We start from the raw sequence: 26,916 nt of genomic DNA on the forward strand, positions 1-26,916 counted from the left end.
ACACATATATATATATACACACACACACACACACACACACACACACATGCAGGCATCTTTGAGACGTATACTCTTAATTAACCGTATATAGTTTAGCTTTTTTTTTTTTAATTTTTACAAAATATCACAAAAATCACACCAGCCTTTGTTCGCAGCAAGAAACCAAGTTGTTGAAATCTTGTCAGAACGATACCCTTTAGCTTCGTTCTGCGTCTCGTCTTTTCGCATTGATAACATTAACAACATATATTTTTAACATTGTATTGATGCAACTGCACGTGCTCATGAAGAAACATGTTCTATACCATATAATTATCTTTGGCAGTGATTCGCGTAATAGCAGAGATAGACGACAAATTTTATATAGTAAAAATACTTACAAATTTCGAATATCATATTGGGAATTTCAAAGAGAACAAACTCGAAATGTTAAAAAAAAAATTTCTCAATTCATTTTAAATATCTTGAAGTATATTCATCAATACATATATTTAAATATGGTGTTTTATTAATTTCTATTAATCCAGTGCGGACAAATAATTGCTTGCGAATCAAAGCTTGAGCGAGTGAAATTATTTGAATCACGAAATACAAATTCCGAGCTTAAAATTTGTTATATCATTATAAATATAATTAATTGCAGTGAGATTACAATTTGGATGAGATTTGTAATTTCTGACATGTCTTATAATTCTTCTGTCTAGCAAAAGGATTTAAAGATTATTGTTCATGTCAATTGTATCATCTTTTGATAACAGCCGAACATAATCGAATACGGTGAAACGGTTTGCGTCGAGAAACGCTATGGCAGCTCTCAAAATCTCGGCATGATACGGCGAGTGATCTTAGTTTTTCATGTTTCAGTGTTCGCACGTGCCGTCGCACATATACATTCGCATATACTCGCGCACACAACATAATATCGCCTTAGAATATAGACATCAACTGTGTTTTCTTTTTCGTTTTTATCACGTATCACGAATTGTCGCCTCGTTTCGGAAAAAAATGCTCGCGCAACTGGCAGGCAGCTTTCACAAACTCGTGTTCCAAAATGCTCGAAGAACAGGGAAAGCGAATCGCGGACAATGAAAAACAATCAAGCGCCAATTACCAGCACGATACGCACACGCGTTTCCAATAAATGTTTAGATCGCGGCGAAAATACACATCTAACGCTACTGTCTTTTATAAATACACGTTTGTCCAATTGTAATGTACGGTAGATACTCATCTAAGCGAGGCCTGACGTACATGCAAAAATTTCTGCAAATTCGAACATTTCTCCTTGTGTGCACGCACCGATAATCTGATACTCTTTTCCAAGAAAAGATCCGTGCCTCTTACAATCCGTTCGCACATCTTAGTTTATTTATTTAAAAAGCGCTCGACATAGAATTATATTCAACAATATGCTAGTTTTTCCTTTGTCTTTTAATTCTTCTTATAATTTTTTTACAACAAATGGATGTTCTCAATGGGAGGTCTCTTCGAATCATTACGAAGAGAGAAAGGAGAGTTCGCGTATATAAAATATTCGGTATATTATTTTTTTAACCGAGTAACATTTTTTTGTTATATTATCGAAATTATTAGTTTTTCTTATTCATTACGAAAGAGAGACGAGGAACAGCAATGTCTCACAGTGATTACATGTAAATTGTTTCTTTATCATTAAGCTCGTCATCTTTCTATTTAACGCGATTTGTAGCAATAAATATACTCCTAGTTTTAAAAAATTAAAGTCGTATGCAAATAAAGACGTTTACGTTGTCGACGTTCCCGAGTCACAAAAGGATGCGATTGTTCGTATCGAAAAATTATACATTCCTCATTGAATTGATGTATGTATTATTTATATGTGCCCGTGTTGTTTTTCGCGTAACGATAGGCGCAATATACAAAAGGAATCTCTACGATTCGAGATACGCATTTGTTGTGTTAACACAGTTTCTTTCTCAAATTCCCTGTACTTGTCTCCCTGAATGTTTCGTTTAAAATACTCGTTAAACGTTCTGTTCTAAGCAGACGCCCAAGATCGCAATTAGCATTCAAAAATATATACATGAATTATCACGAATAATTAATTCTTCCTGCGAATTATCCAAGGCAACACGATGCGTCAGACTTGTTTTATACAACTGTGAGAAAGTTCAACGTCTCATTACTTATGTATCAATAACGATTCAACAAAGTATTTGTGGATGTCTATTATCGTTGGTTTTCAAAGAAAAAAATGTGTGTTCACAATTTATTTTTTCCCACCGAGATACCGAATCACGATGCGCTTCATCTAAAGATCCTGTTTTATATGAAACTATCCAGACAAAAATAGTTTTTGTTAATAACGTTACAAAATCCCGATTTTTACTCAATATCAGAGTCTCGAAATTATTCGTTGTTCATCGATAAGACACTGGGCTCGAAAATTTGCCAAGCGATATTCAATTGGTGGGCGAAAGCTGTTTTTTAACGCGCTCAAGTTTATTTCAACAATATTAATAGTTCGTTAAAAATATTACAAACCTTTCGTTCCACAATTTAAAAAAAAGTCTCTACGGAACGACAAATTCAATTCGCCATCCGTAAGCTAATTGTACAACAATCTCGCGCTTCAAACGCGCGAAGAACAATAGAAATATTTCCAAGACTCGTAAACAACTTTTTGTCTTCGCGTCTTAGCACAAGAAAAAAAAGAATAGGAGATCCATCCGTAAGCTTGCGATACATTATCGCAAATTGTCATTGATCTCCCGAAATATTACAGATCACTTCTTCCTTCTTACTTAGCCGTTATTTATCCAACTATTGCGCCTTTTTCCGAAATAAACTAAAAACTGTAAACTTGGGACTGTGCATAAATTTGCACTTCGTGTCGTCGATCAAGTTCCCGCAAGTGGAACATTTCTGGCTGACCGTGCGCCTGTCACAGTAGCCGTGCGCGACAATAATCGATTTGCACTGACAAATGCACTTCTAATCATCCCAAAGAGCATTTACACAGTTTCATACAATGAATTATGCTTTCTACATCTAGCAGAATAATCTTCGTGCTTTTCATTTGGCCTCGTCCTGCTCCATTGGCTCCTCGGAAACCTCTCGGGAATGTTCTGGCGTGGTTCTGTGCCCAATAAATTTTTATATAATAAAGTTATATATACACACAAATACACAAACATATAAAATATATAAATATAAATTATAAATTGTTAATAATATTTAATAATATAGAAATAGACAATGTACAAAAAGTAAACTTAATAAATACTAACGTGAGGTTCGTAGGCTGTTGCATAGATAGAGAGGCCATCGCAGACACTGTTTCCGTCTCATCATGTTCTTTTTGGCTCGCTTCTATCGCGCTCATTGCGACTGTATGGGCAGCGAGTTTTACACAAGGCCAATGCGACATCTAAGAGAATATAACACATTAAATGTTACAAAATTAAATATCTATATTTAATTAAATAAATCTTAAAAAGATACATTTTTTCATATCTAAACTAATTCATTCTGTTTAGTAAAAAAAAAAAAAGCATTCGATTTACCTGAATGGCAATGGTCTTTTGCAACGTGTCGATGGCGTTTTGGCAGGGAATCCTCGCAAGTTCTTCTTCTCGAAGTGGACTAGGTTCGTCACCGAGCAACGCCCGAACGCATTCCTGTGCGGAATCGCAGATCGCTGCCAGATCGTAGCCACCTTCCAAGGCGAGGACGACTTTGCCGTCAGCTAGATTAAGTAACTGCTGTGTCATCCTACCAAAGCACGCCGGGCTAACCTTGTAGCCTCCCAACGGCGCAGGATGGCCCACGGCCGCGTCAAAGCCGGCCGAGACGATCACGATGTCTGGATCGAACTCCTTGGCGACCGGCATGACGATCGTGCGGAACGCCGCGAGATACTCCGCGTCGCCCATGGGCGGATTCAGGCCACCGGACCATGCCACGTTCACGTTATAGCCAAGACCTTCGCCGGCGCCACATTCTGTGGGTCCGCCGGTTCCAGGGAAGAAGTTACCGTCGTCGTGTCTGTGTATCGACAGATATAGTACTCGCGGGTCGTCGTAAAACATCTGCTGGGTGCCGTTCCCATGATGAACGTCCTATTCCAAGATATAAAAATGCATGATATAATATTTTATCATAGAACATAGTCGAAGATGTTTTGTAATATATCTACAATCTCGATTTATTATGTGTTGTATGCGTTCATATATGTACATATCCGCAATATGAGAGATGTTTAAATTTAGAATCATGGATCGCACATACATATAATACAGAATCATGCGTGTTACATGTGATGATGATTCTCACCCAATCTAAGATTAGAATTTTTCTAACGTCGAGTTTCTGCTGAAGCAGCCTCGCCGCAATTGCCACTGAATTGAAGAAGCAGAAGCCCATGGCTTGGTTAGTCTCTGCATGATGCCCGGGTGGTCTCACTACAGCGAAGCCGTTCTTAATATCGCCCATCGCCGTCTTGAACGCAAGATCGACGACGCATCCTACAGCCATTCGAGCGGCGGGCGCGGTATTGAGTTCGTTCCACGTTGTATCGGAATCAACGCCAACTCCGCCGCAAGGAAGTCGGACGAAGCTGATAGGCAATTGCGATAGTTTGGACATGTCCAGTTTTTGTCGATTCAATGGATTCGTTCCTGCATACATCACAAAATCAGATGGTAGATAAATTACTCTTTAGCTTAGAATTCAGCTTCTTTGTATTTTTTAAAGCATGATTTAAAAAAAATTTTTTTTTTCATTTTTTAGTACTTTATGATTTAATTTGTGATAACATCAAACTTGGTATGCTGGTATTAACACATTTATTTAATAATCACACAAAACCAGAAATGATTTACTTATTTCAATTATAAACATATATCATTTCTAAAAAGTAGCACAGTTAGTTTTAAATAAAAAAATATATAAAATTTTCTAATTTCTCAGAATAATAACATTAATCTTAAAATTATGATGAATTTTATCTCATTTATTTGTATGTGAAGATGAAAAAAAAACTTACCAAATAAGAGCGCATGCGCCTCGCTGTGGCATGTTTGAATCTCTTCAAGCGTAGCTTTGCGTGAACGTACTCGGTCGCAGCGCTGCAACAAGCCCGTCTCCGAAAGCCTGGCCCACACGCTCTGTAATCGGCCACCATGTTCAGGATGACCTCTGACCGTCTCGCCGCAGACGCACGCGTGTTTCAGCATCAACGGATCATATGCTAATCCAGTAGTGGGTCGGTGCGGAGAACCTCGCGCGAACATATCGCTACCGCTGGCTTGAGGACCTTTGGAGACAGATTTAAACTTTATAAGTTAAAAATATAATCAATTATCGGAAAATTAAATTAAATCCGTAAAAGAACTCAAATTTACAAAAATCAATTTATAAGTGTAGATTGGAAGAAGGAAACATTCGAATTGCATACAGTTCGATTAAAGACAATTGCAGATTTATTCAATGCTTCAAACAAAATCTCACATCTTATCAAAAGCGTAGTATTAATCAAAGATTATTAAACAAGGCTCTTTTAGTGCATCTACAAGAAAGTTCAAAAAGGTTTAAAAGAAGCTTTACCTAAATGTACTAGAGGACTCGAAAGCGCTCTCGAGAGCGGCCTGGCCGACTGAGAAGTCCTTCCAGCGTAAACGGTTGACTCGTTCGTCTGCAGCGTGTGTCTCATCATAAGATCTCTCTGCTGTTGCAGAAATTGTTCACGGTCTCTTTGCTGTTTCGAGATCTCGCTTTCTTCCGGATGATCCTTCTTGCCCGTAAGATCTATCACCTCGGACTCTTCGGTCTCCGGCGCCTCGTCCAGTTGATTGGTTTGGCCACGCGAGCCCACTCGCGTCAGCACCGTCTGACGGATTTGTTGCTTCAGATAATTGTGTGCCTGTTGTTGATCGTGTAACTGCTTCTCCGCGAGATACTCCTCGTAATGAGTGGTCGGCGCGATCATGCCGCTTTGCAGCATCGGATGACCCAGGGGCAGTGGCGCGGATTGGGTTCTACCTACGCGACAGAAAGAAGCGTCGTGAAAAATCTTTGAAATCATCGACAACATTGGATATTAAACAACGCGTGCTATGTTTCGTGTAGAAATGGCTCTCCTCGAGAAACTTTGGCTATCCAGCCCCTAGTTTCTAGAATCGCTTGTCTCAAGAGAGACCATTGTCCAATTGGAACAGGGCACGCGCACGGTGTAAAGGCTTCTACGAAGACAAAGAGGGAACATACTACCTAAAGGCCGGTGACCAGCCTTATGCAGTCTCGCGTGCGCTACTTGTGTATCCGTGATCGGCGCCGCGGTGTGATACACCGCTGGCGCAGCCGCTGCCGGATGTTGCCTGCTGCCGCCTACCGCTGCCGCGGATGGCGGCGGCGCCGCTTGCTCCTGCATGTTCTGCTGAATCGGCTTGTGAATGTACGTCGGCGACTCGCCGTCGATAACCGTCAGGGACGGATAGAATGGTAAGGTGCCATGCAGCATCTGACCGGTAAGTGGCATTCCAAGACGTGCCGTAAACGCAGCGCGCACTTCCGCTTCCGAAACCGGCGCCAGTTTCGTCCCACTCTGCAATAAGAAAATAGTAACTGTCAGATAGGATTGATCGGAGATAATCGATGCTATCTTATCGTTCTGGCAACACAAAGTACAAAAATAAAAGGTAACAAATGACTTTTAGAAAACATTGTATTTAACGTTATCATATTGTAATTATAGAAAGAATTTTTAGCAAGGTAAATGTGTTAAAAAATTAAATTGTCACATTATATACAACAATGTAAATCCAATGTAATTAGAATAGAATCGCGAGGAAGAGAAAGTTACCGATGAGCTCGACGGCACGTGAGGTCTACCCAATGAGATATTAGGCAGGGACGGTGAACTGAAGAGCGCAATATCCGAAAGGCTGCCTTGTTGACTACTACTAGTAAGACGTCCTCCGTATGCAGGACTCTCACCTTCCTGCAACAAATCGGCCCAAACATATTTTTGTAAATATTCTCGTAATAGATAATGCAAAAAATTCATATACACGGTGTAACAAAGATATATATATATATGTGTATGTGTGTGTGTGTTTTGTGGCGAGCTTACTTCCTGTATCGCCGTGTTGCTCCCAGCGGTGGGACTGACTTGAGAATTGTTCACAGTCGGGGGAGAGTTAGGCCCGGATTCGGGATTGCTGCCAGAATCTGTAAAAACATACAATTAATACGTCGAAACTTGAGTGAAGAAACAATACACGTGTCGTCTTGTTACGCAACAAGAACGAATGTGCAAAATAATCGCGGATGATGATCGCGCACTCGCATTACGCTCGAGATCTAATCTCGCTTACTACGCGCTCGAACAAAGAAGACATGTGACTTTTGACGAGATCTTCCGAAAATAACCCAACTCCTCAAACACACCCGTAAAGTAACACGTATGTAAATTTCGTTCGTGATGACGCGTAACGAAAAACCGACCCAAACAAATACAGCGCGTTCAAAAATGTGTTCGAAGACACGCTTCAAATACACATTTCGATACATCCGTCCTATTATTCGGGAAGTCTCGTCAAGCGACGACTCACTTAAATATCAACGGACAGCTGACAGTTTTAGCACTAATTTACATATGTTAATCGAAAATCTAATTCATGCTGTTACAGGAGAGTAGTAAGTAAGCAAACGTCAAAAAAACTCAACAGTCAATTAATCGTTCACTCGGGGTGCAATGAGAAAGAGAGAGAGAGAGAGAGAGAGAGAGAGATAGAAAAAGAAAAAGATAGATAGATAATGTTCGGCGAATGCTCACGCGAGAGGAAAAATAGAGAGAACTGTCATTTTAGGGTACTCGGTAGTCCTCTCGAAAGAAGCTCGAATATGCGCGCGCGCGCGTGTATATATATAATGTATATATATATATATGTGTGTATGAGAGAGACAGAGAGAGACAGAGAGAGGAACGTACTTGCTAGTAACGACTTCCGCTTGAGATGCGATAGCAGGCGGTCCTTCCGACGTGCCATCAGGGGTGAGTTTCTCGACGCTGCCATGTTCCTCTCCACGCGCTGTTTTAGTCGCACCTTCAACAGGTTCGGCTCCGAGGCTGACCAATTTTTCAGCCGATTGTTAGTCGGTCATTGTCATACCAAAGAAGGGTGAGGGTGGAGGAAAGGGTGGTTGGAGTAGAGGGACGATACGAATTAAAGGCGCGAGAGAGCACGACCGGTCGCATTCGCTCGCTCGTATTATCGTTTTGCTGACGCTGACGAAATCGCGAAAAAGAAGCTCGCGAATGGAAATTACCAAAGAGGCCCCTCCTCGTGACACTCGCCTGGGTTGCGCACCGATTTGTAATTAAAAAGTGGAAGTCAAAGCGGGCTAAATGTCAAGCGGTTAAAATGTCAAAAATGATATTTTTGAAGTAACAAACAAATGAGAATGTTGAAGTACGTTTGCAGAAGTACTATGTATTAATTTAGTGTGTATTTAAGCAAGTTAAGAGACGTTAAATCAAGCAGCATGAGATATCGAATTAGTAAATATTTCTGCAATCATACACGAATGTAATTTGTGATATCTTCTCTTGTTGTAATCTCTAATATTTCTGACACTTTGACTTCTACTTTGATTGTGCAAAGAAAGCTCTCTCGCGAAATAATGAAGATTAGCAATCTTTTTACACGGTGAGATAAAATTTATATTAAAAGATAAAAAGAGATAATCTTTAAATTATTACACAAATAAGAAATATGAATTTTTCAGATTTAATTTCTAAGATTCTCTTGCATAGATTGAAATCTTAATTAAAATTTAAATAACATGTAAAATTCTGTAAACGCAACTATAATTATAATTCTACACCTAAAACCTTTCTGATATGAAAATGTATACGCAAAAAAGTGTGTGTCTGTGTGTGTATTTCTTAAATTTACTACTATCATATATTCGTATAAAAAAGATTTTCACGATTAAATAATAACAAAAAAAAACACATAGATGAAAAGTATTGCCAATCAAATATTTCTTCATTTAATTATCTATTTCATAATCAAATATCAACGAACAAACAAATATAATAAAACAAATAAAACATAGTTTACTATAACAAGAAAAAAAATTAATAAATTACCTTCCAGTGCTAAAAATATAATCCTTAAATACTTTCTCGATAATATACTTTATATTTTTTTCCAGGTTTTCTTACTTTTCCGATTCTACGAGCTTGTGGAGATCGTGCATCTACCTTCTTGATGCAATAGATCGCGGGAAATAACGATGATATTTTTAAACAATAAAAAGGAATCACCGAGGCAACAAGACTACCCGTGCGTGCTTCCTCACTATAGAAACCGCAAGTGCTTTTATCCGTATAAGTTTGCGAACGTATTAAACACATTGTGTATAATAATGCTTTGTGTATATATCGTCTTTTTTTGTATAGGTATGCGTACGTTAATCGGCGAATTATCATTCCAAATGACCGATGTAAATTAAAAGCTCGCACGTGCGCACGCATCAGCGAGAGCCAGCGAACGCGCAAACAATCCTAACTTTCTTTTTTAAGCCGGGCAGACATAAATTAAAAAGTGTCACGTGCACAGAGGAAAGTCGGCGAAATCTAAATCGCAAAACCTAATTCGGGAATAATTCGCGAATAATTAATTCAGATATTAAACACGCCGACGTGTCGACTTGCCGTATGGTGTCAGTGTTATCACCGGATAATCCGATCGAGCGAATTTTGTCTTGAAGAAGAGAATCACACACATTGTCTTTCTCTATATTGGCGCATAAAATCGTAATCGGAAAAAGCAAACATTGTATATATCAACGCGTAAGCTGCTCTGGGATTCAACTCGGTTCTCGGATAGCGAAACACCATGCTTTAGTAGACACATTCTATCGGCACACATAGACTACCTGTACGAGAGGTATGCATAAGTCACTTGACACACCCCGGAACAATTACCTGTCTTCCTGAGTGGGAAATCGTCACCAAACTTCTCCTGGAGCATCTGCGGCATTCGATACGGATGCGCCGCATTTGTAGTGCTGGACGATTCCGATTGTGGTTGTAGCCTGGACAAAAGGAAAAATTCGAGACACACTGTTTATATTAAAATTATTAATATTCAAATAAATTTTATTAGCATCCAGATAAAGAATAATAGAATAAAAAGTACACTCAAAAAATATATTTGCTATTAAATATATTTTTAGTAATTATAGTTTACACAATTTGAAGAATAAAATTAAGAATTGAAATAAGAAACTTTGTTTATTATTTTAACAAAATAAAAAACAAATGATTTTTTTTGTTTATCATGAATTTATTTTTTATATATACGTATTTCTTTGAAGAAATTATTTCAATTTTCATAAGATATTAATTTATTTGAGATATTATCTTTGCGATATGAATCGTGTTGACATTTTCGTAAGTTGAAGATAATTTTTCTTGCGACTTTTTTCGAATTTAAGTGAAAGATACGATATTTCGAGTATATCGTTCGCACATCTGAGACAGGGATTATCATCGGTGGGGACAAGGAAATAACGTCGAGAGCACACCGGGCGTTGCTAAATGGAAAACTGGGCCAGGTTGTGCTATTACCGTTACTTCGTCGGCGGCGACGAAGACTAACGACGATCGCGACGCGACCCATTAAAATTAAAATTACGTGCAAATTTTGATCTGGTGCCATCCAAAACTGATCAGAACATCGACAAGCAAAGCTCCTTTTAGTCTAAGTTCTTCTAAAAATGGAATAATGTAATCTATAAAACCTGACGACCTGTCTCTATTTTTAAAAATAAAAAGAGGATATAAACATTTATGACTACTATAATTATGACAGATATATATACGGCAAATAAAAATATTTTCCATATAAAACAAATTAAAACGTGAAGTATGAAAGTTCTGCATCTCTAAACATAATAAGCCGTAATATATTTTTTCTAAACATTTGTTCTTATAATATATAATACAAAGTCTAGACTCCTAAAAGAATAACATCTTCATCTTTCTTAAAAGTACAAAAAAATATTTGACAGAAGGGTTTCTAATGGATTAATTTTCAGCATTAATAATCAGACTTCAGATTAGAGTTTTCTCAAAATCTGTTTAATATTAAAAGCAGAATAAAACTTTATTATACGTATGTGCGTCAAAGTTTTATTTATATTAAAAAAAAATTTTTCCGGATTCAAAGGTATCAGAACCACTTCTCAAAACATTTCAAAGCATAATTTCATTTTCTTTTATCCCGTATACATATTAACTTACCAGCTTCTGTATGCAGGTGTACCAGGTACAGCTCCGTTCGCCGCGGCGGCTGCCTCTCTCTGTTTCTTGTTCACCAGGAAGCTCTATAATCGTAAGTACTTTGTAAATAGAGAATTGTGTAGACTCGCACGACAGACTTAAAGTGTATACCGTTCACGATACGAAAACTCGGAAAATCAATACTTAGACTCGGCTTGTCTGATAAATTGTTTCGCTGCTTTAATTTCTAATCAAACTATTTTTTGGAAACAAAACGTTTAACGTAAGAAATAAGTTTATTAACATCGTTAATCTTTGATCCGCGATATATGTTGAATCATTTTTTTTATTTTTACTGCAAAACATTGTTTACTAAAACATATTAATCTATCTAATTTTTGAAATAATATCGCCTCTTAATTGACAATTTTATAAATATAAGCATACTTATCGAAAAATAAAGGTAAATTCTTGCACAAAAATAATTTGAAAGTGTAATTAAAAATTGATATACGTACATTGTATTTTGAAAAAAATAACAAAAAAGCAGAAACTTACCTGAAGGCGTTGTTTGACTTCTGTGGACGCGTTTGCGCTGTGATCGTGTTTGTCCTTCTTCCTGAGAGCCTCCAGCCTCTCCTTTTCTCGTCTCTCTTCTAGCTGTTTCTGCTGCTCCCAGATCTACGGCAGAAACAAATTCTGTTTTAAGAAACTTTTCGTTTTTTACTACTTCTACATATCGCTTTCACATATCTCGAAATTATCATTCACAGGATTTCGCGAAAGAATGCAAAATCTCGTCAACATTGGAGCTTTGATAATTGGCGAGAATTATATTCGGTCAAAACCAGAATCCAATTACACGAGAATTCGCAATCGCGATAATGTATATTGCGTAGGAGCTCGCAAGGGCAGCATTTATTAGATCCCTCCCTCGACTCTCTCTCTCTCTCACCCCTCTTTCCCCCGGGAATTGCATCTTAATTGGTTTAATCCGGCACGTACGCGCAATCGTATGTTCAAATCATCATCTGTAAACGATGCAAACCGTATTCTCCGCGTTATTATATCGACGAGTTTAGCTCGATTATGAAACGCATCATACAACTGCTGCATTAATGACTATGGGATTCAATAGTAATTTTCCATTTGCTATTTGACTTGCTCTTCTCGCCTAGAAGGAATCATATTTCCCATGATGCAGCATAATATATTAGAAAACCTTTCTTTATATTCTTTATACTAGTTATAGTTTTCATTGATGTTAAGAAACATTTTGTATTTTATAGACTAAAAGTATATTGATCTGACAAGATGAAAAAAGATCAAATCTATATATATTTTTAATTCAACAATTTTTAAAAGAGATAAATATCTAATTTATAAAGTGATGTCGAATATCTTTGCTAACAATGGAAAGAATACAAATGCATGAAAAGCGCTATTGACTTTAAAGCAGAAAAATAAGGAAAAATTAAATCATTCTGAAACGTGTAAATAGTCATGAAATATGTAAGCGTGAGAAAAAAAACTGTCTTAATTTTTTGACAAACAAAATAGAAAGGAGAGAGATAAATCGGATAGAGCTAATCGGATAGCACGTGGAAGCCTGCGCGAAATCCCGGGACATCGTTAAACATTAATCTAATCCGCGTATCCCGTAATCTCTTGCTCCGATTAGTGTTCTTTCCGTGGGTGTATTCGGCGAAGATCGTCACGAAACGAAGTGACAGCGTGATTCGAGATCACCAGAGTGTCGAATCATTTATTAACACAGTTAGAAATCTGGCTGCCAAGTCGGATAACGCGCTCGCTTGCGATAAGATCATCGCGTCTTCTCTTGCCTTGCCACTCGGAGGGACTTCCGAATCTCGCGACTAGCCGACTCGCGGAAAGCGAGACTCGTTTCGCAGAGTTCATCAACATCGCGCTACCACATCTCTATTCTACGCGTCTGGCAACATTATCGTTCTCGTTCGCGCCACGTCTCGTTATTCGTCAATTAATATCCACCAAACACGTGGAGCACTCGCGTCTCTAACTGCGCTGTCCGACGCGCAAAATTTCTTTCTCCTTTCTCCTTTTCGTATCATCGATCGAGTATTATTGTTAAAACTAAGAGATAATAGTTCATAAATCATAATTTACTCGATCAGATTTAAATTATATGTATATAAATAAAATATTCGATATGAAATTAATTATACAAATATATAATAAAAAATTGAAGGTAAAATGGGGTCTAATACGTACATATTTAATAATCTAAAAATTAATCAACGTTGAATAGATTAAATTTATATTTTTATCTTATTTACAGAAAATATTTCTTTTATAGAAAAGCTTTGTTATATTTTATACACATTACGAGTCTTAGAAAAAGATGATAAATTTTACTGCCGAATAATAAATAATAATTTATACTTCTGAATAATAGCGTCGTTCTTTTCCCTGTGTATATTGTACATAATTGATATATATGTACGATACATACATTACGGTACATACATATATATATATATATATATATATATATATATATATATATATATATTACGATATATACATATGGTCATCATATTCATCATTGAATACTTTTATTTGATCTTTTTAGTATCTATTATATAACGAATCATACTTTATAATTATCAATGAAATAACATTAGCACGCTAGTCAATAACCGAAGGACAACGTGATCTTATATGATACAAAATACAATCAAGCAATAAAGCAAATCGGAACAGTTATTACTGTTTCGATCGCGCGCAATGCACCTGTAGGACTGAAAACACCTGCGCGCACCTGTTAATACCTCCCGCGCCCGGAATATGCCGGAGGCGGAAGTGACGTCGGCACGCGCCACAGGTGCAACGGTATGTTTACGGTATCTCAACCGCCGAAAATAGCATAGGCATTATGAGATGTCGATCAAAGGTGGGAGGAAAACGAATGAATGAATCAAAACCCTTTCTCTTTCTCGCCCCTGTAATAAAGCCTTCTCAATTTTTGAACAGGTAAATTTCGTCTATGCGGGTGTTTAATCAAATTGAAATGAAAAAAAGATCCAATTTGCTCACAGGTCGAAACAGGACTCTTACGAGTCATATTTTACTTTAAAATATTTTACTTCGAAATATTTTTAACGTAACGATGTGAAAATAGAATAAAGTACAGAGCAAAAATAAAAATAAAAAAAAATAAATGAACCATCGAATTATAATAAACGCTTTACCCGTCGTGTATTTGAAAGTACAAATTTTTTAATTTATGAAAAATATCTATATTAACAATAAATAGACTTCTATTTGTAATCAGACTAGATTTCATTTATATAAGCAATAAGAGTTATCTATGTGAAACAATATTAATTCAAAGTTCGTGTTACTCTAAAACATGTTGCACGAGCACGTCTATTTTAATTTATATTCCTCGTATTTCGCATCGGTGAATAGCAATTTTCTATGACATATTTATACGCGATGTTACACGTGTTAGAAGATTATAGGATACGATGAATCCATGCATAATTACGATAAATGAGCGTCACGATGCGTACACGTTATGTGAAGTGGAAAGGTTATCAATTTGATGTAGAATCGCATAATTCTACCGAACTAGAATGTTCTATAATTCTACATAAACATATTATCAAAAAAAAAAAATATATATACATATAATCATTTTAAAGCATTCGCGCATACTTGATAGAATGACTCTAAAATTGCATATCTAGCAACTGCGCAAAATGTTTGTGAACATTCGCATAATTGATGAATATCCAACTGTTGTTTGCAAACATTTATTCAAAGAAGGAAACATTCAAACAAAATGTTACAATATTCGCAAACGTTTATTAATACTTTTTGATGGCTACTCAACTTAAAATACAAAGAAAATAGACCGAAAGAATTTTTTATATGCGATTCGATAAAAATTCTCTCGTATTTGCGAGAAATTAGATATTTCGAGTAATTTTTCAATTAACCTGATTTTCATCTTTTACACAAAAAATAAAATCTTCGTTCGTATGTGAGATAAATTATTATTTTAAATAACCAGCTTTTGGCTGCTCCAGGCTGTTACATGTCATGTTAAAATGCATTCAAGTTACAAGTAATAGTGTTACTGCAACTGGAAAGCTACAGCTTAAAATTTTATTTAAATCGATATTTTTAAAAGGCTTCAAAAAAACATATCTCTTTCTAAAGCTGTGTGACATAAAAGTATAAACTGACGAAAAATGTTATATAAAAAAGTTCGCAGGATAAAAGTGACATATTGCATACGTAATGTGGCAAACCAAAGGTAATTTCTAGTTTAATAACTAAAAAAAAACCTATTTAAATTATCGACTGTGATAAAACTATTGAAAATAAAGCACCGAAATTTTTAAATAATTTATGGGCTTTCATGAAATGACAGCCAGGTGTACACATGGACATAACACAGATTGCGAGTTCGATTGATCAAGAATCTTGGGATTCCGCGACGCGACGATGCAGCCAGTTTATTTTCACGATCAACCGTTATTGTTACTATCGCCTTCGTGACGCATGTTACGCGCGCCGACAATGAGAGGAATATTCCGTTGGACTTTCGACAGAGCATAGGGAGAGCAAGAAAGAGAGAGGAAAAGACAACAGAGTACAGGATGACGTTTCGAGAGAATTGTCATCGCGAACGGTGACGGGGATGGGAGAGCCGAGTATCGGGTAAAAAGCAGGAGAGAAGGATCCTCTCTATTATAGACGAATAAATACACGGCTGCTAATGCTGTTGCTGTTACTGTTACTGTTACTGACCGCTGATGCAAGTGTTGTTCAATAAAAGACGATCCTCGATGCGATCCGCAATTTCGCACGCGTTCTTTTGATGAATCGCGATGCATTTAATAGAATAGATGCATCCAGTCAATGATTCGTTAAAAAGAATATTGCTAAATAATTATTCTTGCTAGAGCAGAAAAAAAGACGCGAAAAATGATAATCTTCGGGAAAAAAGAATTAGAAAAGTCATCTATATATATAATTATTTGAGAAAAATTAAGAGAGAGAGTATTTATTTGTTTTAAAAAGAATAACATCAAAATTAAAAAATAGACTTTTATAATAGTATTAATTTTGACACGTAGAGAGCTTTTTAACATATATGAAATTAAAAAAACTTACAGAAATAGAAGCTTTGATGAGTAATAAGATCACTATTAAAAAGCTAAATTTATCGAAACACATAATAAAGTAACAAATCGATAAATATGTGAAGTGTAAATCTTTAAGATTAGACTTACCTTGAGTTGATGCATCTGTTGCTCGTGCAGTTCAGCCAATTGTCGTTCCTGGGCCTGATATTGTTGCCGAAGGAGCTGCTGTTGAAGCTGATGATGTTGCTGTAGCTGGAAAAAATCCAGATATCTCAAGGGTATTGTAATGTTTTTAATTGAAAATTAAAATATTAAAGACATCTGAAGAATGAAAGATGGAGTAAATAATTCACGCAAGTGAAGTATATATTTTTTTTTTTTTCAATCGAAAGTCGTCACAAAGCATTTTACGATTTAATCTTTTAAAATTCTGTTTATCAGATTATATTAATCACTAGGACGGATATTTATCTTTTTCAATTTGTCAAACGGACGGAGAATAAAGGGAAAAAAAGAGAGAAATACGAAAATGGAGATTTATGTACGAGGTCTGTGTTTCTGAACAAGCTTTTGTTGCACGTCAAGTGAAAATGCGAAAGTATTGTATGGCGCAAAGTTTCACGCCAACATGGCGCGCGCATTTGATCCGTTTAATCCAATTCACCGTGTCTGTCGAACGTTTTTCGTTGTCGCGTTCTCGTCGCACGTGGGCGACTTTGGCTCGTCCTTTCTCAGAAGGAAGTGCGTGGGTTGCGCCGACACGAAGACCAAAACAATTTCGTCCAATTGGTTACATCCACGAAGCACGCGCGCGAACGCTATTACCATGTGATTCCCATTGCACTGGGTAAGATTATTTAAATCGAACGCGATATCGATCGTGACACAACAATCGTCGTAATATCAATATGAAATCGCTATGAGTTATGTCGGATATATATGCTAGAATTATTTTTGCGATTCTCATTGACATTCCGCCAACTTGAGACTTACTTACTTATTATTCTCCTTAGAAACCAAATTGAAAAAAGCAGATAATGAGCGTAACTCGAACCCTAATAACTTTAATTAAGTTTCCGAGAAAGCGTTTCTTAGTCATTGCTTAATTTCAGATTAGTCATTACTAAAGTAACAGGATCCTAATGATAATTTAAATTGTTGAATTCTATACAGAAGAGTCTATGCTCTCAAAAATCGAAATCTCCGAAATGATTAATAAACTAAAATTTATATTAAAGTTATATCCACCAAATTTTATGTAAAAAAATGCAGTTTTGTAAAGTTAATTTTTATAGTGAATTTCACGATGACTTTAATTTCAAGCCGTTAAATAGTTGACAGCTGAACATCGCTTTGTCACTGTCGCCATAATTCACACATCAATCTATTAACCAAAGCTGATCGAATATTGATCTGGAAATTTTCGAATAAATTGATATACATTGCAATATATCGTGAAAAAGTATCGGCATATTGTTTGTAAAATTATTGAATTAATTCAATCAATCTGAGAGGAAAATTGTGAAATGAACTTTACGGAACAATATAAAGCGAGAACCCTCGCTTTCATAATGCCTCCGAGTGAAGGTCCGACCTCGGGATGGAAAGGATACGCTCTTCGAATTACGGTACTGGCAGTAGGTTTCGGCATTTGCGTTCTGTTGTTCCGAAGGAAGAGTTCGTTTGGCGAAAGGTGGAGAAACTTACGTAGAAATCAAAATCGAGAAATTCAAATCGAGACATTAGACGACTCAAGTGCCAATTCGAGTACCGAAATAAAAGAGCTTAAGAGGTATAACGATTTTTAAGAAAGATGCTGAAATATTAATATTTTTTTTTTTTTTTTTATATAAATTGACCATTGATCTTTGTAATATATTAATATTTATCAATGTTAATAATTAATATATAATATAAAATATAAAATCATTATTTTTAAATAATATTTTATAATTTTTCATAGTTTCTTTTTACAATGTTTGTGCGAAATAATTTATTTCTATGCAACCGTTGAGTATGTTACTATTATATATGTATTTAAACATTGATGTTTACTCCAACATTTAATGGCCGTTTAACTCCTGGAATAAAAGCAATGTATAACGTGAAAAGCGTATGTGTATGCACATATGTGTGTATATGTATGCGACAGAATATAATGGCGCACTTTCGTTTCCTCGACAGTGACGACAAATCCATAGTGACGTACAACGGCGAAGTCTGTCCGATCTGTTTAAATGCGCCCAAGATCGGCGTGAAAGCCCCCTGCGGTCACTTGCTGTGCGCGGAATGTCTGGCAAGTTATTGCGACGTTAGAATAGCACCTGCACCACCACCTTGTCCATTATGCAGGGCGCCGCTGAATTCGGTGGCCTTGGCCTGCGATTTTGTTAGTTATATAACAATGCTAGTATTATATAACTTCCGCCGATAAAAGTGATAATAAAGCCCTATCAGCTCTATTATAATACAGTGAAATGTAAATAAAATAAGATGTAAGAAATAATAAATAATATAAAAAAGGACAGGTTACACGTAATAGAAAGGATAAAGCGAAAAAAAAAAAAATAGAAAATATCCCTATAATATAAGAGAAAAATTATCCCTTTCTTTGGAAAATAAAATTTTCTTTTACGTCTCACTGTATTTCGCTCCAATTGATATAAGGCTAGTATGTAAATAAAACTTAAAAATTTTTAAATGATGCGGATAAGTCTACGTATAGATATTATTTTGAGTAATATATAATTAATTTAATTACAGCCCATTCTAGGTCCCAAAATGTTAGATCCAAACACTATCATGGTGCGAGAATGGATACGCGAATACAATAATCATCGCGGTTCAATGATGTCAGTACGGCCGTTTCTGACGACGCGACTCGCCCTTTTCTTTAACCTCTTGACTCTCTTTCTAATTGTCGGATTGATCGCCGCGAAGCTTCAGGTTTTTGCAGAAATATAAATTTAAAAAAATCTTATCGCGCAAAGAGTTATCACTAACAATAAGCTTTTTTCAACAACAAGAAAAATATGCGGCATTTATCATTAATGCCTTTTTTAAATCCACGACATCCTCCAAAGATTGTTTTTTGAAAATTATCATTTGCAAGAAGTAATAAATAAAAAAAAAAGAAATAAAGCACTTCGCATATGATAATAACGATATTGACATCTGATTCGGCGCATAATACAGGTGTCATCCTGGGAAAATTAAACGTCATACGTTTACATTATCGACATTGCATCAGTTATATAGTTCAAGAGCCAAAGCTCATCTAAGGCCAAGGTTAAACTAAATTCTATTGATACACTTCACAATATTATTGTGTTAGTTTGCGAGATTCTTCAAATTGTTTATGATTAAATAAGTTAGTACTGACATTAAGACATTTAAGATATATATAACAATAAAATTTGCTTTTTTCTGAATGTTATATTAAATATATTTTTCTCATTTTAGGAAAAACTTTACAAGTTAAATTAAGAAAATTGTAAATAAATTATTATCAATGGACAATTGAATCTAAATTAAAGATAAAGATTGCGAAAAATAAAGATTTTTTACTATTGATACACATAAATCTTTTGTGTGTATAATAATATATGCAGTGATGTGTATGTAATGCGAGAAAATGAATACTTCGTTTATCATTGATATGTTGTCAAATCAACCTGAACGAGATCGCAAATCAAACAAATTTTTTTGATAGCTTCTTTTTAACTTATATTCTTTAACTTTCTTATTTATACAATGTGTTTCTATAAATATATTTGTAAATATAAGATGATAAGTTACAACGTTTTATATATCTTTTACATGTATTGTGTGTTTATGAATGCAATAAAATCATATTATGTAATAGCTGCAGGTATCATTATGCTTTTATTTTCTCATTTCATAACAAGAAAATTATTTTACGAATCTATTAATGTAATCGCACACGTTTTTAACTATAAAAATATGACAAAAAACTGTGAAAACAACAGTTCGACAAAGAAATGCGCGAATGCAAATAATCGTTTACTTTTTCGCAATAATAATCTGTATTCCGAAAAGATTGTCCAAGTTTCTTTAGATTTTATTTCTTTCGTCCAATCTAAAAAATTCAAAGAACTAACTGATATAGACAAGTATTTAAAAAGTCTCTTCAAACACTTCGACAAAAGAAATATGTATATGTACAGTCCTATATAATCTTATAATTATATTTTTTGAGATTATAGAATTTATAAAAATAAATAATAATAATATCCAAAAAATAAAAAAATAACAAACATAAATCATATAATGGATTATAATGTGGATTAAAAATATATATTACTGTGAAAAAATATATAGATTGAAATATATAAATAAAATGTATATGTGTAAATACGCCCAAATGTGTGTGGATCTATATACCTTTAATCATTAAATTTTTTTCTAAAATAAAGTTAGTTATTAACAAGATCTAACGAAATATTAGAGGTAAGCTTACCGTCATTTATCAATTTTATTTATGAATTTCGTTCGCAAATATATTTCCGATAATAGAGACGTAGAAAATAACACCTTCCCTTCCCTTCTCATTCCGGTGTCTCATGTCTCTTATTCTCCCGTTGTGCTGTTTACATTGTTTTCCATTGAATGTGTATGGTAATTGAATTCTACTCGACGAAAAAGACGCACGCGTTACGCAGTAGCACACGCAATTTCACCACGTGCGATATGCGTTCTCGTGGTATATCAAGACTTCCGCTAAACAATCGATATATATATGCGTAATCAATTCCGTTCCATCATATATATGTACATAATATGCGACAAAGCAGAAAAAAATACGCTAGACTATGATAATTTTAATAACAAATTTTTTGAAGAAAAAAACTCACGATTGTACGATTGTGTGAATTAATTCTTTCCCCTATTATTATATTCTTCAAATCTCTCTAGAAAGAAACTAATTCCAAATTTATGTTAGCCTAAATTTTTATTAAAATATGTTAAAGTAACGTGTATGTATGTGTTATCGTAACGTTATAAAAAAAAATTTTTTTCATATAAAATATCCTTAAGTACTATAAAGAAATTATATTATCTCGATTTAAAAGTTGGAATTTGCTTCCGATTCATTCAATTTCTACTAAAGAAAATTAATGAGAAATAATATCGACAAAATAAGAAAAAAGTAAAATAATACAAGGCTGCAAGAGAGACGACTTCGGTTGAAAAAGATAAACGTCATTAAAATGCATTTAGGATCGAAATTAAATATGCGCTACACGCTATGAAATACGTTATGTATGCGATATTCTTAACTATATTTTATGTATGCATTTATAGATATTTAAAGATTCTTTTTACCTTTTTGTTTTTGAAGACTTGACGAGACTTGATTAATGCAATGTAATAAAACGTAATACTACAGTTACAGAAAATACGCGATATACTTATGTATGTTTTCTTTCCGGCCTTTTCTCCGCAAGCATTAAATCTGGCTTTCACGAAAGTATCGGCGACCTTGAACTTAATTGCAATGTAACTAAAGAGCGCACGATCGATCGAACTCACCCGAAACTGTGTGAACTCGGTTGCAGTAATCTAAACTTCATCGTATATAAAATTTCGACAGGAAAATTTCTGCGATACATAGTTCCAATCATCACTGCAATTTATTTCAACACAATATTCGCACAACAGATTCACATATCCTTTTTTAGAATTCATTTGATATCAAATCCTTTTATTAAAAAAAAAAAATATGATTTAAAATAACATACATAAATATTTGTACATCGTACAAGTTCTCTTTTTTCATGAAAGGATTTAATATAAAATAATTTTGGTAATATTAAATAAAAAAATATGTTCCTTCTTTTTAAAATAACAAAATCTAACTTTTTTATCACTCTAAATATCATATATCAAAAAAATATTTCAACATCACGTGTCTTAGCCTATCAGTATCGCAAGAAATTTATATTCAGTGTATTTTTCAATATTAAAAAATATTACTTTTTTGTATACATATATAAATTATACTACAAATAATTTCTAGAGATTATCAAATCATAATATTATATGCATTATATAAATTTTCTACATTTGCTACTGCAACTTGAAGAATTTGGCAAATATTTTATAAAAAAGAGTTGAGGTATTTATTTTCACGAAAAGATTGGCAATATATCTAATATAATATATAAGATTCGATTGAAAGGCGCGCAGTACTTATCTACAAATCTTGTAAAAAATTTTCTGCAAATTTTCCCTGTTCTTCATAAAAAATATTTTTCTTCAAAATTTCAAATAAAGAGAATATATGTTAAAGATTTTTTGGTGCAACTTTCTAACGAGTTCTTTTTTTATTGTATGCATTTTCTAATGTTTTTTACTCGTGAAGAAGAAAAACACAGAGCCACTTAAGTTTGAAATATTAGATTCATAAATGTACTGAAAAAAATGAATAGATAATTTTTCGTAAGATAAATATTTTTTTTATTTGCATAACAATTTCATTTTTTGTTACTAAAAATAAAAAAAATATGTACTGTACATTCAATATTTTGTTAAAAATTGAATTGTAAACATTATATAAACAAAAATAGATAACTCACAATTTGGTTTATCGATGAATTGCTTGCATTAAAAGCATCAGAAAGGGAATTTTTAAAAAATTCCCAGAATCAATAAAATTCCATGATAAATATCTGATATCTTCAGATACAAAAAAATTCCTGACAATTCCAAGTTTTCTGTGTTTTTCCAGGGAGTAGACACCCTGATATTATATAATTGACATAACGTATTTCATAAAAAAATCAACCTTCCGAATTCATGTCATACACACAATGACCCATTGTACACATATGTATATGTATATATGCACCGAAAAAAATTGTATTCTCGAAACGTATATAAGAATATATTTTCTTTTTTGCGTGATATTTTTTAAAATACCTTATTTATTTATAAATTAAATCGAATTAAATAAAAACCGTATATTTAACTTGTCAAAGTTGTCATCATAGCAAATGTCTACTTGTGAAATTTTTTGTTATCTTTGAAATTAATAATCAAATGTTAAATAATACAATAGTAAGAAAATATCATATTCAATATATATATATTACATGTTAAAAAATGACACTACTTTAATCTTTACAGATTTCTCTCTTAAATCAAAAGGATTCTTTTGACGCTTATTTTAGAGAAAGATATAAAGATACAATTTTTTCGGTGCACACATATATTACCACAAATACGTTACCTCGAGGATCCTTTGCTGCAGCGCGTGGCCATGCAAGTTGGCGGTGTCGGTTGCTGCAGCGTGATAAGCGCCGGAAGTAAGGGTGGCCGTCGCCGCGCCTCCCCCGCCGCCGGCGCCCAAATCTCGCGGTCGCGGCATCGGCGAGCTCGGCGTATCCCTGGCCATCTCTACGCACATGTAATAACAACAACACACGTCCGATAACATGCTTTCGTGAGTAATCGCGTGACGATGGACGGACGACCCGTGGTGATAATGATGATCGCCGGCGAGTTTCACGCTCGAACTTTCCGCGCGCGGATATCGCTCGAACGCGCTCGCTCGCTCCATGTAAATCTTCATATTTTTTTGCCCCTCTTTTTACAAGATATATATTTCTCTTTTTTACAAAATATATATTTCTCCGTTTCTAATATCCAATTTTATATTAGATATGTATTTATTAATCTATCTGTACTTATATTTTTTCTTATCTTTTCTTCGTAATTTCTTTGTAAAAACCGATTACGATCGGACATGATAAATTGACCGTCCGTTCGAGAAGAATTAATCTCGAATGAAATTTAGACAGCGATTTTGACGTCTGCAAAATAAACGCACTGTGCGAATATGTTTCTTTTTTTGTTTACAAAACAGAATATATTATGTCGTAATTTGAGAAATGGAATATTTATTAGTTGGACTGAAAAGTCATAATAACTGGTATATATGAAATCCCGCTTCGAAACCGTCATCGTTTCCCTCCTCACTTTCTGATGTCTCGATCTTTATCAATATTCGTCCATTAATACATGAGCGATATTTCACTTGCTACCAGCCAACTGTTGTCTTGATGGTTCTTATCGATATTTATTCAACAGCACACGCTGCAATATTTCCACAATTTACATTTAATTTAAATATCGGAAAGAAATCAACACACACAACTAAAATCGTCGATGGTAATTTCTTCATATTTTGAAGTTTAAATTCTTGTTTTAAATATCTATCTTTCTCTCTCTCTCTCTCTCTTCGAAAAAGTTTTTAAAACGTTGTCAAATATGAAATATTGAGGAAGGCGAAGATTCTCGCCCATAAATAGTGGAAACAGCCAAAGTTTTTTTGCGTCCTTCGGGTTTGCTGGTTTCAAAAACAATTTCAGTTTCTGGAAAACGCGCGATTACACTAATCCGTGCCAATTTCTATTCTTTTTTTTAATTTATTTTTTGTTAGGTGAGAGTAATTTTAAAACAGTCTGTCGAGTCGTGTAATTTGCGAGATGCGTAATTTCGTGAGAACGTTGATATCTGTCTTCTTGGGTCCTCTCACTGTGGCCGGCTCGGGAATAAAGAGAACGAAAAACGATAAAAAAGCAAGGTGACGTCTCTCTCTCTCTCTCTCTCTCTCTCTCTCTCTCTCTCTCTCTCTCTCTCTCTCTCTCTTCTAATTATCACACGACAATCGAAGAGAAAACTCGAGGAATTCGTGAGCGACCGCGCGTGTGTCGCGACGATGTTTATCGCCTCGTTATTCGTTCGCGGTGCGATAACGCGGCTATTTTTAGTGTTTATTACGCGCAATACACACACGTATACGCAACGCGCGCACGAACTGTCGCTTATCGCTCGATCGATTTGCAACGCAAGGTTCACATACAGACCCGCACTCTCTATTTTCGCAATTTTTCTACGTTTCCGTTAAAAGTCTAAAATCAAAATTCTCCTAAGGACAATTTCACTCGAAATTTCGAGAGAAAGAGAAGACTCGCTGATTAATCACAGTACCTGTTTGACTTTTATCGTCGAATTTTGTAGGCAAGTTTAAACATTCTCGCACTACGACTAATTTATCGCACACGTGCCGCCGATGGGCGATGTGTCGTAATTGATCGGAAATTGCGCACTAAAAGCGATACGCTTCATTAGAAACTCAAGAGCCGCACGAGCGAATTTTACACTGTGACGAAATTCCAAGACGCGCGTGTCGCGATAAAGCGTTCACAGAGTCCGGTTATCAGCGTTGGAAGTCACAAGTTCAAGCTGCTCTTGACGCGACGCACTCCTAGTTTTAGAATCAATACAAAATGCCTCGCTCACGATCGTGCCATGTTGGTCGAAAAAATATTTATTTCACCAACGATCCAGTGGCTTCTTCTCTCTCTCCTCGTGGTCGTCGTGCAACACGCGCGAGCTTCACAGGTGGGACTCGTTGTGTTTTCTCTTGACGGCGTCTCGCGACCTCGACGTGCGCGCGTGCAGGAAACGATGGCGACCGCGAGGAGGAGGAGGCTTATATATATCGCTCGGCAAAAGCAACGGTCAGCGCTAAATTTAGCTTGCGCTGGAAGCGATTACGCGAGCCAAGATGCGAGGTGAGAGAAACAGAGAGGGAGAAACTGTGACACATAAAAAAATAAGGAAGAGGGGAGCGGAAAAGATACGAAATCATCCCCCCTCCCCCCGATCTCGACTAGGAGCCGTTCTGATAATTTCTCATTATTCATGATGGATGTCAGTGTGTAGCGCATCGAAGTGGGAAGCCAGCAAGAGGATTCGCCAATCGCGTGATTGACGTTTTTGAACACGTGTGCTCTCTCTGCTCGACTACGCGTCGTGCTTTGAGAGCGATGAATAATTTTTCGCCAGAGAAATATGTTAATTTGCTGCTAAAGCGTAATTATACGACGTATATAACGACACGAGTGAAGAGATAAAGAGATTTATTGTAGAAGTCAAGCTTTTGTACTTTTTTGAAATCACGTGTCAACTTTGTACCGTCTATCCGTGACTTTTCCTTCGATCTTCACTCATATTCTAATAATGTGACCCGCAAAAAAGTATCCAAATCTTTTTTTCATTGTATAACTTAATTATCATTTAATTTTGAATAACAATATTTTGTAAGCGAAGAATTGCTTCTCTGCTTTTGCTCCAACAAAGACAGACTATAATATAGGCTATACTAAAGAAATGCTCTATAAAGGCTAAATAAATGAAAAATTTATACTTGATACTTCTATTGAAAACTTCTATTTCTACTTCTTTAATGTTTATCGATATAAATAAGCGTATGAAAATTTCTTTTCAAAAAAACTTTTGTGAAAAAAAAAGATGTTCTTACAGTTTGCTATTCAAACTACTATTCAAAATCGACCTTTATAATTTTATTCTTTAACCTTCATTTTATCTTTATTAAAATATGTATATATTTATTTCTATATATATATGTATATATTTTTCTGTTGCGTTATGACGAATGTGATAAATGTG

The 26,916-nt window shown here is 35.1% G+C and overlaps 2 protein-coding genes across 19 annotated transcripts in view; one reads left to right on the forward strand and one right to left on the reverse strand.

Annotated features, from left to right (window-relative positions):
- Positions 1 to 18: 18 nt before the first annotated feature.
- Positions 19 to 26,916, reverse strand: part of Hdac4 (histone deacetylase 4) — a 101,974-nt gene continuing 75,076 nt past the window's right edge. For 8 of the 18 annotated variants that reach the window (XM_072889136.1, XM_072889137.1, XM_072889135.1 and 5 more), the window contains 15 exons: positions 23,669 to 23,835; positions 16,564 to 16,668; positions 11,834 to 11,956; positions 11,297 to 11,379; positions 9,977 to 10,086; positions 7,973 to 8,110; positions 7,112 to 7,209; positions 6,842 to 6,979; positions 6,247 to 6,583; positions 5,587 to 6,021; positions 5,027 to 5,296; positions 4,315 to 4,658; positions 3,546 to 4,100; positions 3,270 to 3,409; positions 19 to 3,118 (listed from right to left, as the gene is read on the reverse strand). In XM_072889136.1, coding sequence (XP_072745237.1) covers positions 3,055 to 3,118; positions 3,270 to 3,409; positions 3,546 to 4,100; positions 4,315 to 4,658; positions 5,027 to 5,296; positions 5,587 to 6,021; positions 6,247 to 6,583; positions 6,842 to 6,979; positions 7,112 to 7,209; positions 7,973 to 8,110; positions 9,977 to 10,086; positions 11,297 to 11,379; positions 11,834 to 11,956; positions 16,564 to 16,668; positions 23,669 to 23,835 — 3,107 coding nt within the window. In that variant the 3' untranslated portion in view covers positions 19 to 3,054. Of the gene's footprint in view, positions 3,119 to 3,269; positions 3,410 to 3,545; positions 4,101 to 4,314; positions 4,659 to 5,026; positions 5,297 to 5,586; positions 6,022 to 6,246; positions 6,584 to 6,841; positions 6,980 to 7,111; positions 7,210 to 7,972; positions 8,111 to 9,976; positions 10,087 to 11,296; positions 11,380 to 11,833; positions 11,957 to 16,563; positions 16,669 to 23,668; positions 26,645 to 26,916 lie in introns of those variants that run through there. The other 10 variants (XM_072889140.1, XM_072889139.1, XM_072889141.1 and 7 more) reach the window with 7 other exon arrangements.
- Positions 17,812 to 19,380, forward strand: LOC140663521 (uncharacterized). The gene is made up of 3 exons (XM_072887751.1): positions 17,812 to 18,208; positions 18,601 to 18,805; positions 19,180 to 19,380. The coding sequence occupies exons 1-3, from the start codon at positions 17,943 to 17,945 to the stop codon at positions 19,378 to 19,380; spliced, it is 672 nt and encodes a 223-aa protein (XP_072743852.1). The 5' UTR covers positions 17,812 to 17,942.

This window comes from Anoplolepis gracilipes, chromosome 3, assembly GCF_047496725.1.
Source record: "Anoplolepis gracilipes chromosome 3, ASM4749672v1, whole genome shotgun sequence".
NCBI classification, from domain to species: domain Eukaryota; kingdom Metazoa; phylum Arthropoda; class Insecta; order Hymenoptera; family Formicidae; genus Anoplolepis; species Anoplolepis gracilipes.